This window comes from Chelon labrosus (genome assembly GCF_963514085.1).
Source record: "Chelon labrosus genome assembly, chromosome: 5".
Taxonomy (NCBI): domain Eukaryota; kingdom Metazoa; phylum Chordata; class Actinopteri; order Mugiliformes; family Mugilidae; genus Chelon; species Chelon labrosus.
The window spans coordinates 5,063,667-5,076,376 of NC_140341.1; the positions used below are offsets into that span (position 1 = coordinate 5,063,667).

Sequence of the window (12,710 nt, forward strand, 5' to 3'; positions counted from 1 at the left end):
AACTGGTAACTCCGGACTCAATGGGGAATAGCACTAGCGTATCATAACAAAATATTGGTGAAATGAACGAGTTTCGTAGCAGATAATGCGTTATTTAGAGGCTGCGTTTCGGTGCCCCAGTCACTCCCACTATATGGATATACGTGACGGTCTGCTGGATCTAAATATCTTCCGAAGGACTATAAATGACACCAAAGTTATATGGGTGAGTAAATGATTGTTTTATATGAAATAAAGTCCAGGTTGTAAAAAACGGTAGTTCCCCTTTAAGCTGCAGTGAAGGCGTTGCTACATTAACCACATTGTTTATCACAGTACGAATAAGAAAGTGAAAGTGTTGGATTGCTCTCTTTCAGCAGCTTCACTCGAGGATCCTTTCTGCAGCATCAGAACAAAAATAAAGGTAGGAACACACACATTGTTATGCCTGAAAATTCAACCTCTTTAAATATGTCAGCCTCCCTCTTATTTAAGACCTACATGCTACTGCCTTTGACTGATGACATCAGTAATGGCACCGGTTGTGCACCTTCCTGTTACACACAGCACAGTATGTTTGGTTGTTTGGACGTGTTTGAAATAGCAGTGTTGTTTTTTTAAAACTTCAGAATCATGAAGTGGACAGTATTGGGACTGCTTTGGATTTTTTCACTCTTGGGACAACTCCTGTCAAAGCCAGATAACATCGTTAAACAGCCAGTAACTACTTAAACTCGACAAGAACTGCTGGATCCAAGCACAGTATTATGGACGAGAGAAGACATGGAGGGAAGCTTTCTCGTCCATTGTTATGGGTAATGTACGCTCCTTAAACAATAAGATGAATGAAATGGAGTGTCTGACCAGAACCCAGATAGAGTACTGGAAAAGTAGCCCTGTATCCCTGATTCTATGGAGAGTTTACCTGCAGCAACTGGCAACGAAAGGGCGGCGGAAGCACCATGTTTCTAAACAATAAATGGTGTAACCCTTAACATGTTACAATAAAGGAACAAACATGCAACAAGGACATTGAACTCCTAGCGGTTAGTTTGAGACCGTATTATCTACCCAGGGAGTTCTCTGCAGTGGTCACCATTGTTGTTTACATTCCTCCTCCTGCCCATGCGGAGACTGTCTGTGACGTAGTTCACTCTACTGTCGCGAGACTTCAAGGAAGACATCTGAACGCTTTCACCTTTCTCTCAGGTGATTTTAACCATGGCCCTCTCTCAAACACGCTGCTTACCTTTAAACAATTTGTGAATTGCAATACAAAGGAAGACAGGAAACTTGATATTTTCTATGCAAATGTGAAAGATGCCTATACACGCTCTGCTCTGTCACTCCTGGACATCCATGCTGCCAAGAGGTTGCCTGCCACCACCAAGACTGTAAAAACGTGGTCCCAAGAATCTATTGCATCTCTGTAAAGTTGTCTGGAACAAACTGACTGGAATGTCTTCTGTGAGTCGTCCTCGGATGATGACATCAACTTTCTCACTGAATTCACCACTGACTATATTATGTTTTGTTCAGACATCAACATTTCTAGCAGAGAAATCAGATGTTTTCCTAATAACAAGCCCTAGGTTAAAATAAGCAATACAAACAAGAAATACAGTTATTAGAAAAACAAATTAAAAAGATAGAGAGTGAGTTCTATCATGACAAAGATCCCCAAAAACTACAAAATCTGAATATTATGAGAGCTAAATATGATAAACTGACAACTGAAAGAGTGGCTAGGAGTTTAATGTGGACTAAACAAGCGTATTATGACCAAAGTGAAAAAGCAGGTAAACTACTGGCTTGGCGAATTAAGAAAACACAGGCTGAAAGAACAATCCATAGCATAAAGTCAAAAACAGGTACTTTAACAATTGACCCCGCAGAGATAAATGATACCTTTAGAGAGTTTTATGAGCTGTTATATAAATCTGAATACAATGGAAATGAAGAGGCTCAGAATACTTTTCTTGACCAGTTACAATTTCAGACATTATCAGAGGAAGATAAAGCAATACTTGATAATCCACTAACAGTAAAGGACCTTTTAGATGCTATAGGAGATATGAATAGTGGTAAAGCACCTGGGCCAGATGGGCTGCCAATAGAATTTTATAAAGAATTTAAAAGTAAATTAGTACAGCCACTTCTAGACATGTATAATGAATCATATGAACTGGGTGTGCTTCCAGAGTCATTGAGAGTAGCTACTATAACTCTTTTATTAAAACCAAATAAACCCCCGACTGAATGCTCTTCCTACAGGGGAATTAGTCTCATGGGATGTGACACCAAGATATTATGTAAGGCTCTTGCCAGGAGACTCGACAAATATTTACCTAAATTGATAAACGATGACCAACAAGGTTTTGTCAGAAATGGACAAGGTTATCACAACATCAGACGGGTTCTAAATATATTATATGAGAAACACAACACTAAAGACACAGCAATGTTAGCTCTAGATGCACGCCAAGCATTTGACAGAATAGAATGGAATTACCTCCTGGAATTGCTTCCAAGATATGGATTGGGTGAATCATTTCTCCAATGGATTCGGTTATTATATACAACTCCCATAGCACAAATTTTAAGTAATAACAACATTTCAAAACCCTTTAATCTACAGCGATCAACAAGACAGGGATGCCCTTTGTCACCACTACTTTTTACATTAGCAATAGAACCTTTGGCTGTAGCGGTGAGATCACATGCGGGAATATCAGGCATTAGAATTGGTAGAAGAGACCATCTAATTTCTTTATTTGCAGAGGACATCATATTTTTTCTGATAGATTTAAAGAATAGTATTCTGAATCTGACAAGGTTATTAGAAGACTTTGGAAAATTCTCTGGGTACAAAATTAATAATTCTAAATCTGTATTAATGTTTCTAAATGAGGCAGAGAGGACAAACCCCACCATAACAACACCATTTACAACAACTACTGAGGGTTTTAAATACCTAGGTGTTAAAATTACTCCAGAACTTAATAAAATAATCCCATCAAACTTCGATCCCCTAGTAGATGAAGTCACCAAATTATTAAATCGGTGGTCTAATTTACCCATATCCTTGATGGGACGAATAAATGTTATAAAAATGACAATTTTACCTAAATTTCTGTATTTTTTCCAGACACTTCCCCTGTCATTACCAGCAACGTTTTATGATCATTTATCCAAGTTGTTCAGTCAGTTCATCTGGAACAATAAAAAAGCAAGACTTCGCCTACAATTACTATATCAGCCTTATGAGAGAGGGGGCCTTCAGTTTCCAAATCTCAAATGGTATTATATGGCAGCCCAGTTGGCATCAGCTACACATTATTTTTGTACTTCAACCCCATCCTGGGTAAGCATTGAACAACATTCAGTTCCAGAGTTATCCCTACATAGTTATCTATACTCTTCAGATGAAAAAAGACTTAAAAAACATACAAAAAATCCCTTCCTGAAAAACACAATTTTAGTGTGGCATGCTGCACATAAACATATAGGGGACTCTCCAGTAATCTCTCAATTTACCCCTATTTGGGGTAATGAGAAATTCACACCTGGTAAAAAAGATGGGGGGTTTAGACTATGGCATGCTAAAGGCATTCAGAGAGTGGTGGATTTGTATGTAGATGGAGTGTTGCTTACCTTCAATCAGTTATGTGAAAAATACCAAATTCCTTCAAAGCATTTTTTTAAATACCTACAATTGAAAAATTTCATTTTATCCAGATCCAAGCAGATTATGCGGATCACAACACTATCAAAAATAGAAGAAGTCTCCCTTGGGCGTATGGGAAGGAAACACCTACTCTCTATTTATTATAATTTATTAATATCTACTTCTAAAGATTCAGCAATGGATAGGTTAAATGCCTGGAGAGATGACATACAAGAAGACATAACTGAAATGGATTGGAATGAGGCCTGTTTAAAGGCACAAACACAAACAATAAATACAAGGTGTAAGCTCCTCCGATATAAATGGTTGATGAGGACGTATATGACTCCTGTCAAACTTCACCATATGTCTGGTAACATTCCAGATACTTGTACAAAATGTCTGGATAACAAGGGAACACTTGTTCACTGTCTATGGGAGTGTGCAAAGATTCAGAAGTTTTGGAAGGATGTTATGGATTGTCTGTCAGAAGCCTTTTGTATTAACATACCACTAAATGCTAAGTTATGTATACTTGGAATTTATCCACTGAACTTTACACAAATGCAGAAACAGACTAAACTACTGGACTTTGGACTTCTGCAAGCCAGGAGAGTGATTGCACTTAATTGGAAGAATGTAGAGGCACCTTCTATGAAACAGTGGATAAAGGAACTTTCAACATGCCTTGGTCTGGAAAGACTAACATATATTGCTAAGGGAAAACAGAAAGAGTTTGTTCATCTCTGGGAACCATATATGAGCATTATAGAATCTGGAATGTAAATGTTTTTGTTACATTGACGTTTATGTAGGCCTATTTTATTTCACAATTTTGCGTTGATTTTAATTTTGAAAACCTATACATTGAAATATGGATTGTGCAAGTTTTTGTGTGTGTGTGTGCGTGTATGTGTGAATGTTATTGGTTATATCTGTGATGTGTTGCAGTAGTTTAATTGTTCTGTAATGCAAACAAATACCCAATAAATATATTTGGAAAAAAAAAAACAAGCCCTGGGTTAATGGTAACCTTAAAGCACTGCTAAACCAAAAGAAACAGGCTTTCAGGAATGGTGACAAGTTCAAAGTAAAAGAAATACAACGGGAGCTGAGAATCAAAATGAAGGAGGGAAAGAACACACACAGACAGAAGCTGGAACATGAACTGCAGCATGGTGGGGCAAGACAGGTCTGGTCTGATATGCAAAATATTACTGGTTTGGAGAGGAAAGGAGGGCCACAGCTAGAGGGTGACCAGGACTTTGTGGATGATTTGAATCTGTTTTTTTAACAGATTAGACTCTCATAATGCCTCACTCTGCCCTGCTACCACCCTCTCCTATCACTCCACCGGCTTCACCCCTTAATGCTCCACTCATTCCAGGTCAGAAGGGAACGTGACAGGCTAAAGCCCGGCAAGGCAGCTGGTTCTGATGGAATCAGCCAGGACTGTTTAGTCTGAGGTTGTCAAGCCTGTGGCTGCAGAAGATTCCAACCTTGTGGAAGACATCACACCTGATTCCAGTTCCCAAAAATAAACATCCATCTGACCTAAATGACTACAGACCCATCTCCTTAACTTCCCATATTATGAAAACACTAGAAAGACTGATTCTCTCTCACATTCGCCCCAAAGTGGGCACGTTCACAGACCCCCTGCAGTTTGCATATCAGCACAAAATTGGTGTAGAGGATCCTATCATCTACATGCTGCAAAGAGTCTGTGCCCATCTTGGCACCTCAGATGCAGTTTATGTTTTTTGACCTTTCTAGTGCATTCAGCCAGAATTGCTGGGAGTCAGAACTTGTCTCATGGATCACAGACTACTTAACTGCCAGACCACAGTATGTGCAGTTCAGTAACTGTGTCTCAGACTCCTGCTTCCTTCAGACAATTTCGGACGACTCGGCTGTTGTGGGCTGTATTAGAGGTGGAGGTGAGGAGGAATACAGGCACACAATCAGTGAATTTGTGGACTGGAGTCAACAAGACCATCTCCCACTGAATGTTACCAAGATCAAGGAAATGGTCTTGGACTTCAGAAAGAAGAGGTCCCAACTGGACCCAGTCCTCATTCAGGAGACTGAGGGTGTATTCACACCTGCCTTGTTTAGTTCGATTAAAACGAACTCAAGTTCGTTTCCTTGCTTGGTTCGGACCTTTTTGACTGGTGTGAATACAATCACTCGAACTCTGGTGCGGACCAAACAAGCGGACCGAGACCCAGCTGAGGAGGTGGTCTCGGAGCGGTTCCTACCGAACCCTGGTGCGGTTCCTTTATGGTGTGAAAGCAGCCCGACCTCGATCCGACCCAAGTTGCAAAAATCTACCTTTTTGGATTTGACGAGCTCCCGTAGTTTCCCGTAGTTTTCGCGCATTATGGGAAATGTAGGATAGCCCAGTGACACACACAACAGAGAGAGACACGTGAAGCAAACAAACGCAGGTAGGTTAGGTAGAGATGAGCCGTTGCAAAATAACGAGCATGATATGGTTAAACTCATGTTGCATCAAACGGTCTTGACGCTCGAGCACAAGCTGTAAGTTTATAAACCATATTGCTAGCATAATAACAAGTAGACCTACAGTACGCAAAGTCTCCATTGTAGCCTATTTACGTGGGACATTTGGCTTCCTTCTTTACCCCGCCTATACGTTTACCAGCCAATGGCTGAACGACCTTAGCACATGTGTTTTTGTTTATAAATTCTGGTCCGGTTGCAATTAATCACAGTGTGAAAGCGAACCGCACTAAAAAAAAAAAAAAAGAAAAAAAAATTGGTCCGGACCAAAGCAAGTGAACTAACGGACCTTACTGGTGTGAATACGCCCTGAGGCTGGGCAGGTTCCCTGCTACAAATATCTGGGACTGTAGTTGAACAACAAATTGAACTGGACTATTTCTACTTATTTATTTATTCTTATGTATGACATGTTGTATGGACTGCTTGTTGTTGTTTTTACTGTGATGATGATGATAAGTACTGCTGCTGTATCACTACAATTTCCTTTTGAAGGATTAATAAAGTATCTTGAATCTTGTTTGATATATACCATGAAAAATGTAATGTATAGTCAGTATAATGGCAATAAGATCAACTATTTGTTCCACTGTGAAACACATTTATATTGAACAGTGCTGAGTTATTAGACAGACAACAGAGCACCTTGTCTAAAAGGATCTCGAAGAACGATCTATGTATCACAGACCTCAAGCCTTTAGAGACAATGAATAATTCAGAGATAGTATTTACATTTTATTAAGCACATATAGGTCTGTGACATCTTTTCTCTGCTGCTTCTTATTTCTGTGTCTTATTTCCTTCTTGATCTTCAGATTAAATCATGGCAGAGTCACCTGGAGGTAAGTGGTACAGTCAGATGACCACCAGTCTCTGATATGATATAGTTTTTTATTATAACAATATTTCTAATTCACAACAATGATCTTAGACCTGAGTTACTGCAGTGGCGGTGGGGTGGGTTTTATTTTAAACTCTACTTAAATATTTCACACATGATATTCATATGCAGCACAAATAAAGTCACAGCACAAGAGTTGTTCATGTGATAAAAGTCCAAAGAGTTCATCATTGTGGGACATTTAAACCCACTTCTTAGTTGGAGAGAATTACTTTTTAATCTTAATTTTTAATCTGGGCAACTGAGTTCATTCCTCCTCCTTCATCATAAACATGATGATCATCTATAGATAATTAAACACAATGCTACAACTGTGGTATAAAAAGATGAAGTAAAACTTTTACTATGTGTAAAAATATTTTCAAACTTCAACATTGGTCCAAGAATGACTCACTGTTCTTATCTGACAACAAATCAGGTTACAAAGATGACAACACAGTTAATGAAGATGACATCAGTACAGTTAACGAAGAGGTCAACACACCAGTTAACAAAGATGACCACCCTTCACCTGGACAGTCATCAATACTTCAGGTATGTTTCCTGAACTTAGCAGAGCTTAATAACTCAGCTTCAAATAAAAGACATTTTATGATTCAAGAAAATTCTGTTGGTTTACAGTTTGGTTGTGTTTAAAGTTTCAGAGACAGAAGTCACTGAATGTTCCACTTGAACTTCTGGCTGGTATGTACATCAACCACTGCATTCAACCAGTACAGACCTTTTTGGTCACCAAATGTGTCACAATATGTCTCACAATTCTAGGATCACTGTTTTGATTGACAGCCACAGATCTGACTATGTTTCTCTGATGATTGTCGACTTTTGTCTCAGTCAGTCAGAAATCATGAAACGTTCAGCAGCCTTTAAACACCGTTATGCTCGTTGTCTGTATCTGAAACAAAGCTGAAGAAAAGAAAACTGGACTTGTTTGACTTTTCTTGAAGATGTTTCACCACAATATGCCATGACCTGAATGACTGAGAATATTTACAGACATGTTCTTTCTCTGTAGCTGTCAACACTTTCAAGAAGTACTATGATCAGCGCCACACAAACCCAGACATTGAAAGATTCTTTGAGGATTTGTTTGCAACAGCTCTGGGCCCTAACACTGACACAGGTGTGTTCAACAGTGAAGAAACACTCACATGACTCCTCTGAATTTCATCAGCTCTGTGATCAAGTCATTTAACTTGTATCACAGTTGTATTTCATTCTTTTGCTCCATCAGCTGTATGTACCAGTGTAAATTAAAGTCAGTACAGTATATACTGTATATGTAGGGTTAGTCAAGTCAGTACATGTTGAATATGAATTTAAGTTTCTTTTGCTGCTTTAGGTTCATCATCAGGAAGTCAGAAGAGGAAGATCAGCCGTAAAGGTGAGAGAGCGTCTCAGCTGATATAAAAATGAAGCTCACAGTGATTCCATCTTCATGCTTTGCTTCATATTTTATTAGGTGGATACACAGTTAAGGTCCACACAGTCACTACAGGAGAAACATTTGGAGCTGATGAAGTTCTGCTGAGCCGAGTGAACTGTGAGGAGTTACTGCTGGAGAGAACAGACCAGCAGAGATGCAACGTCATCATCCTTTTCTGTCCAACCATCAGTTGTGTTGACTCAGATGTGGATGCAGCCATGAGTGAGATATCAGGTAACACAAAGACTGATCAGCTGTCATTTATATTGTTTCTCTGTAAATCTCAGCATAGACACATGAAAGTACATCACTGCTTTGTTTTCAGTTTTCAGAGTATGTCCACATTTAGGGGGTTACATTTGTAAATCCATCTGTTCTCTCAGTTTCAGCCTCCATCCTCTCTGTTTCTTTCTAAAAGTCAGCTTTTACAAAACAGCTCCCAGGGTTGAACGTCAAAGTGCAGCTTGGTTCCAGCTACAATGTAAGCTGCTCAGTGAGGGTCAGAGATAAGTGACAGGAAAGTTAAGAAGAAGATATTTAGATGTAGTGATTTTAAAATAATGATTTTACAGCTGGAGAGAACTTGATAGCTGCCATATCTCAGTAAACATTTGCACAGTGTTTTTAAAAATGCAGTTTATTAAGTTATAGAGTGGAGCATATGAGTGAGTTAGGGAGGTTTTAGTTTCTTCAGGTGCAATTAGCTTCAGCTTATTATACAAGAGTTTCATTGTGGGCACAGCTCTACTAAAACCACCTGGTTTGTGTCAATGTGAATGGAAATCATTTTCACAAAAACAAACAAACAAACATAGACTTCTTAATACAGATTTAGTGTTTGTCCTTTACCTTCATCTCCTTTTCATTTCCTTTCTTCTAGTGTCAGCAGGTGGTAAACCAGTCATTCTGGTTCTGATGCACCACACACGCAGAGTGGACTACTCAACACCTGAGAAGAAGTGGTCTGAAACCTTTGAGAACGTTGTCCTGGCTGTTGACGTTCTCTACCACCAGACTAAGAGAGGATTATTGCAATGTCCAAAAAACCAGGAGGCTGTCAATCAAATACAAAGAGAGTTACTGAAATACAGTCGTCCTGTCTGGAGACTTGAGAAGTCCACACGCTCTGATTCATGTTGTATTACTTAATAACACACTGTGATAGTGACAGTAGCAGCATTGGTGTTCAAGTGTTGCTTCAGCAGAGCAGCAACAATAACAAAATACACACAGTCTAAATGATCATTATATTAGTATTATGTTTAATCATCACCATGCAGTGTGTACTTCAGAGTTCATATGAGCTTACCTGAATTGAAATGTGTAATTATAAAATAAAACATGACACAATATAAAAGTCTTATTGGGAAAAATGGCAAAATTAAACTATATAAAACAAAGCCTTTAATTGTACAACTTGTTTTCTCATTTGAATGTATGATTAAATAACATTTTATGATAATTGTTTTGTTTGGTGTTTTTTTTACCAAAGTGATAACTCTTGTTAACACCCTACTCTGACCCATTCTTTTAACATTTTTATACTAAGTGAGTACAAACTATGGACTAGTTGTCAGCTGGTGTAAAGACATTTGTGTTCAATGAGGTCAACAACTGTAACTCCTCCTGCTGGATAACACTGTATGCATTTAACTGTTGTATATAATAACATGTGGATCTATTGATGAAAGATGGAATAAACCAATCAATAACAGAAAAAATGAGATCTAAAAAAATCTTGTTTAAAGTTTTGACTATAAAAGACTAGAAAGAACAAACATGTCAGTTTTGGGTGAAGTTACACTTTAACAAGAGACAAGTCTGTGTGGAGTTTCCATGTTCTCCTTGTGTCTGCTCGTTAGGATCATTGGTGATTGTCCATGAAGGTTCTCAATCATCCAGGTCATGGTAAATCCAAAAAAGGTTTAAAAAAAGGCAACTGGAGTTTTTTGAGAAGACGTTTAACCACTCATCCGGGTAGCTTCTTCAGTTCTAAGGGTCTGGTGAGAAGTCTGAAGTTTAAATAGGAAACTACTACTGAAACTTGGTCGTTGTGTCAACAACCAGAAACCGGTGCAGCTTCATTGGTGATTTTAGTTTCAACGTTTTGACTGAAATTTTCACACATTATTGCAGACATCATCTGCACCTTACAAGATCTCCAATTCATACAACTGTACGTAATAAGTGAGTCATGTATGAAATATTCTTTCATCCTTCTCATTTTGCACTCATACAATCCTTCCTGCAGGATTGTGTGGAGGTGTTTGTTTATAAAACAGTGAAGGGAAGTGAAGTGATTTTTATAGGACAAATATATAAATGTATCTTAAGAAAACCTCATTACAACCACTCTGTTGGTTTCGTTGCTGTTTGAAATTGACTTCATTGACTTACACATGTCTTCTACACTGCCTGGCCAAAAACAAAAGTCTCCACCTGGATTTAACGAAGCAAATAGGTAGGAGCCTCCTACTGGATAATTACGGAGCCCTAGAGGTGTCATTGCAAAATGTTTTGCATGTTGAGAGAATGTGCGCTCGTTTTACTACATTGTGCGCTCGTTTTACTACATTGTGTGCTCGTTTTACTCTATTGTGCGCACAATTTACTACATTGTGCACTCGTTTTACTAAATCGTGTGCACAATTTACTATATTGTACTCTCGTTTTACTATAGTGTGCACGCATTTTACTAAATTGAGCTCTCATTTTAAGCATAGTAAAACGAGGGCACAATTTATTAAAATGAACGCACAATTTATAAAAGGAGTGCACTATTTACTAAAACGAGCGCACGATTTACTAAAACGAGAGCACAATTTAGTGAATATGGTGATAGAACATTGTGTGCACGATCTACTTAAACGTGGCCACAATTTATAAAACGTGCACTCAATATTGTCTTGAGACATGTAAACAGGTGACCCTGCTACAGAGAGTAGAAGTCCACTATAAACTCCTTACCACCTAATGGTGAAAACTAAAAAGGCTTTAAGTAATTAACTGCCTACGGTTATCACCACTTGCCAATATGAACTGTAATGTTACAGACAGCCTGATATTAGTCCAATGTCAATAGCTTAACACGAAGTTGCAAGCGCTGAGAAAATGTCAGAAATGATTAATGTGAGCACGAAATACATATTTCGAGAGCTCAATTTAGGCCTACAACAGGGTCATGTTTTATTAATTCGAGGGCTCAATTAAAGGAAAACGTGCTCACAAATTATCACGGCCAGAAAAAATATCACTTAAAGTGACCTCTCCCGGGTTCCGTAGATAATTACTGCATGGGTGTAAGACAAGATCCTGTGGCTGTGGTAAAGATGTTAGTCTGTTTGAGAAGGGTCAAATCACTGGCATGCATCAAGCAGAGAAAACATCTAAGGAGATTGAAGAAACTACTAAAACTGGGTTAAGAACTGTCCAACGCATTATTAAATACTGGAAGGATAGTGGAGAACCATCGTCTTTGAGGAAGAAATGTGGTCGGAAAAAAATACTGATTGATCGTGATCAGCGATCGCTTAAAGGTTTGGTGAAATCAAATGGAAGGAAAACAACACTAGAACTCAGGGCTATGTTTAATAGTGAAAGTAAGAACATTTCCACACGTACAATGTGAAGTGAACTCAGCGGATTGGGACTGAACAGCTGTCTAGCCTTAAGAAAACCACTAATCATTGAGGCTAACGGGAAAAAAGTCTTCAATTTGCTAGGGAGCATAAAGATTGGACTCTGGAGCAATGGAAGAAGGTCATGTGGTCTGATGAGTCCAGATTTACCCTGTTCCAGAGTGATGGGGGCATCAGGGTAAGAAGAGAGGCAGATGAAGTGATGCACCCATCATGCCTAGTGTCTACTGTACAAGCCTGTGGGGGCAGTGCTATGATCTGGGGTTGCTGCAGTTGCTCAGGTCTAGGTTCAGCAACATTATGTGTCCAAAGAATGAGGTCAGCTGACTACCTGAATATACTGAATGACCAGGTTATTCCATCAATGGATCATATTCCAAGATGACAATGCCAGGATTCATGGGGCTCAGATTGTAAAAGAGTGGTTCAGGGAGCAGGAGACATCATTTTCACACATGGATTGGCCACCACAGAGTCCAGACCTTAACCCCATTGAGAATCTTTGGGATGTGCTGGAGAAGGCTTTGTGCAGTGGTCAGACTCTCCCATCATCAATACAAGATCTTGGTGAAA

At 38.9% G+C, this 12,710-nt stretch overlaps 1 protein-coding gene across 3 annotated transcripts; it reads left to right on the forward strand.

Moving 5' to 3' along the window:
- The first annotated feature begins 314 nt into the window (after positions 1-314).
- On the forward strand, positions 315-10,297 carry LOC311488549 (uncharacterized protein). 3 transcript variants are annotated; one of them, XM_084545321.1, is made up of 8 exons: positions 315-403; positions 6,988-7,014; positions 7,492-7,607; positions 7,712-7,757; positions 8,089-8,196; positions 8,416-8,457; positions 8,536-8,733; positions 9,380-10,297. In XM_084545321.1, exons 2-8 carry the CDS (start codon positions 6,996-6,998, stop codon positions 9,646-9,648), a joined length of 798 nt encoding a protein of 265 aa, XP_084401447.1. In that variant the 5' UTR covers positions 315-403; positions 6,988-6,995; the 3' UTR covers positions 9,649-10,297. The 3 variants fall into 3 exon arrangements, with proteins under 3 accessions (XP_084401447.1, XP_084401445.1, XP_084401446.1); XM_084545319.1 differs by lacking the exons at positions 315-403; positions 6,988-7,014 and having other exon boundaries at positions 7,390-7,607; XM_084545320.1 differs by lacking the exons at positions 315-403; positions 6,988-7,014 and having other exon boundaries at positions 7,390-7,607; positions 8,536-8,721.
- Positions 10,298-12,710: the final 2,413 nt, after the last annotated feature.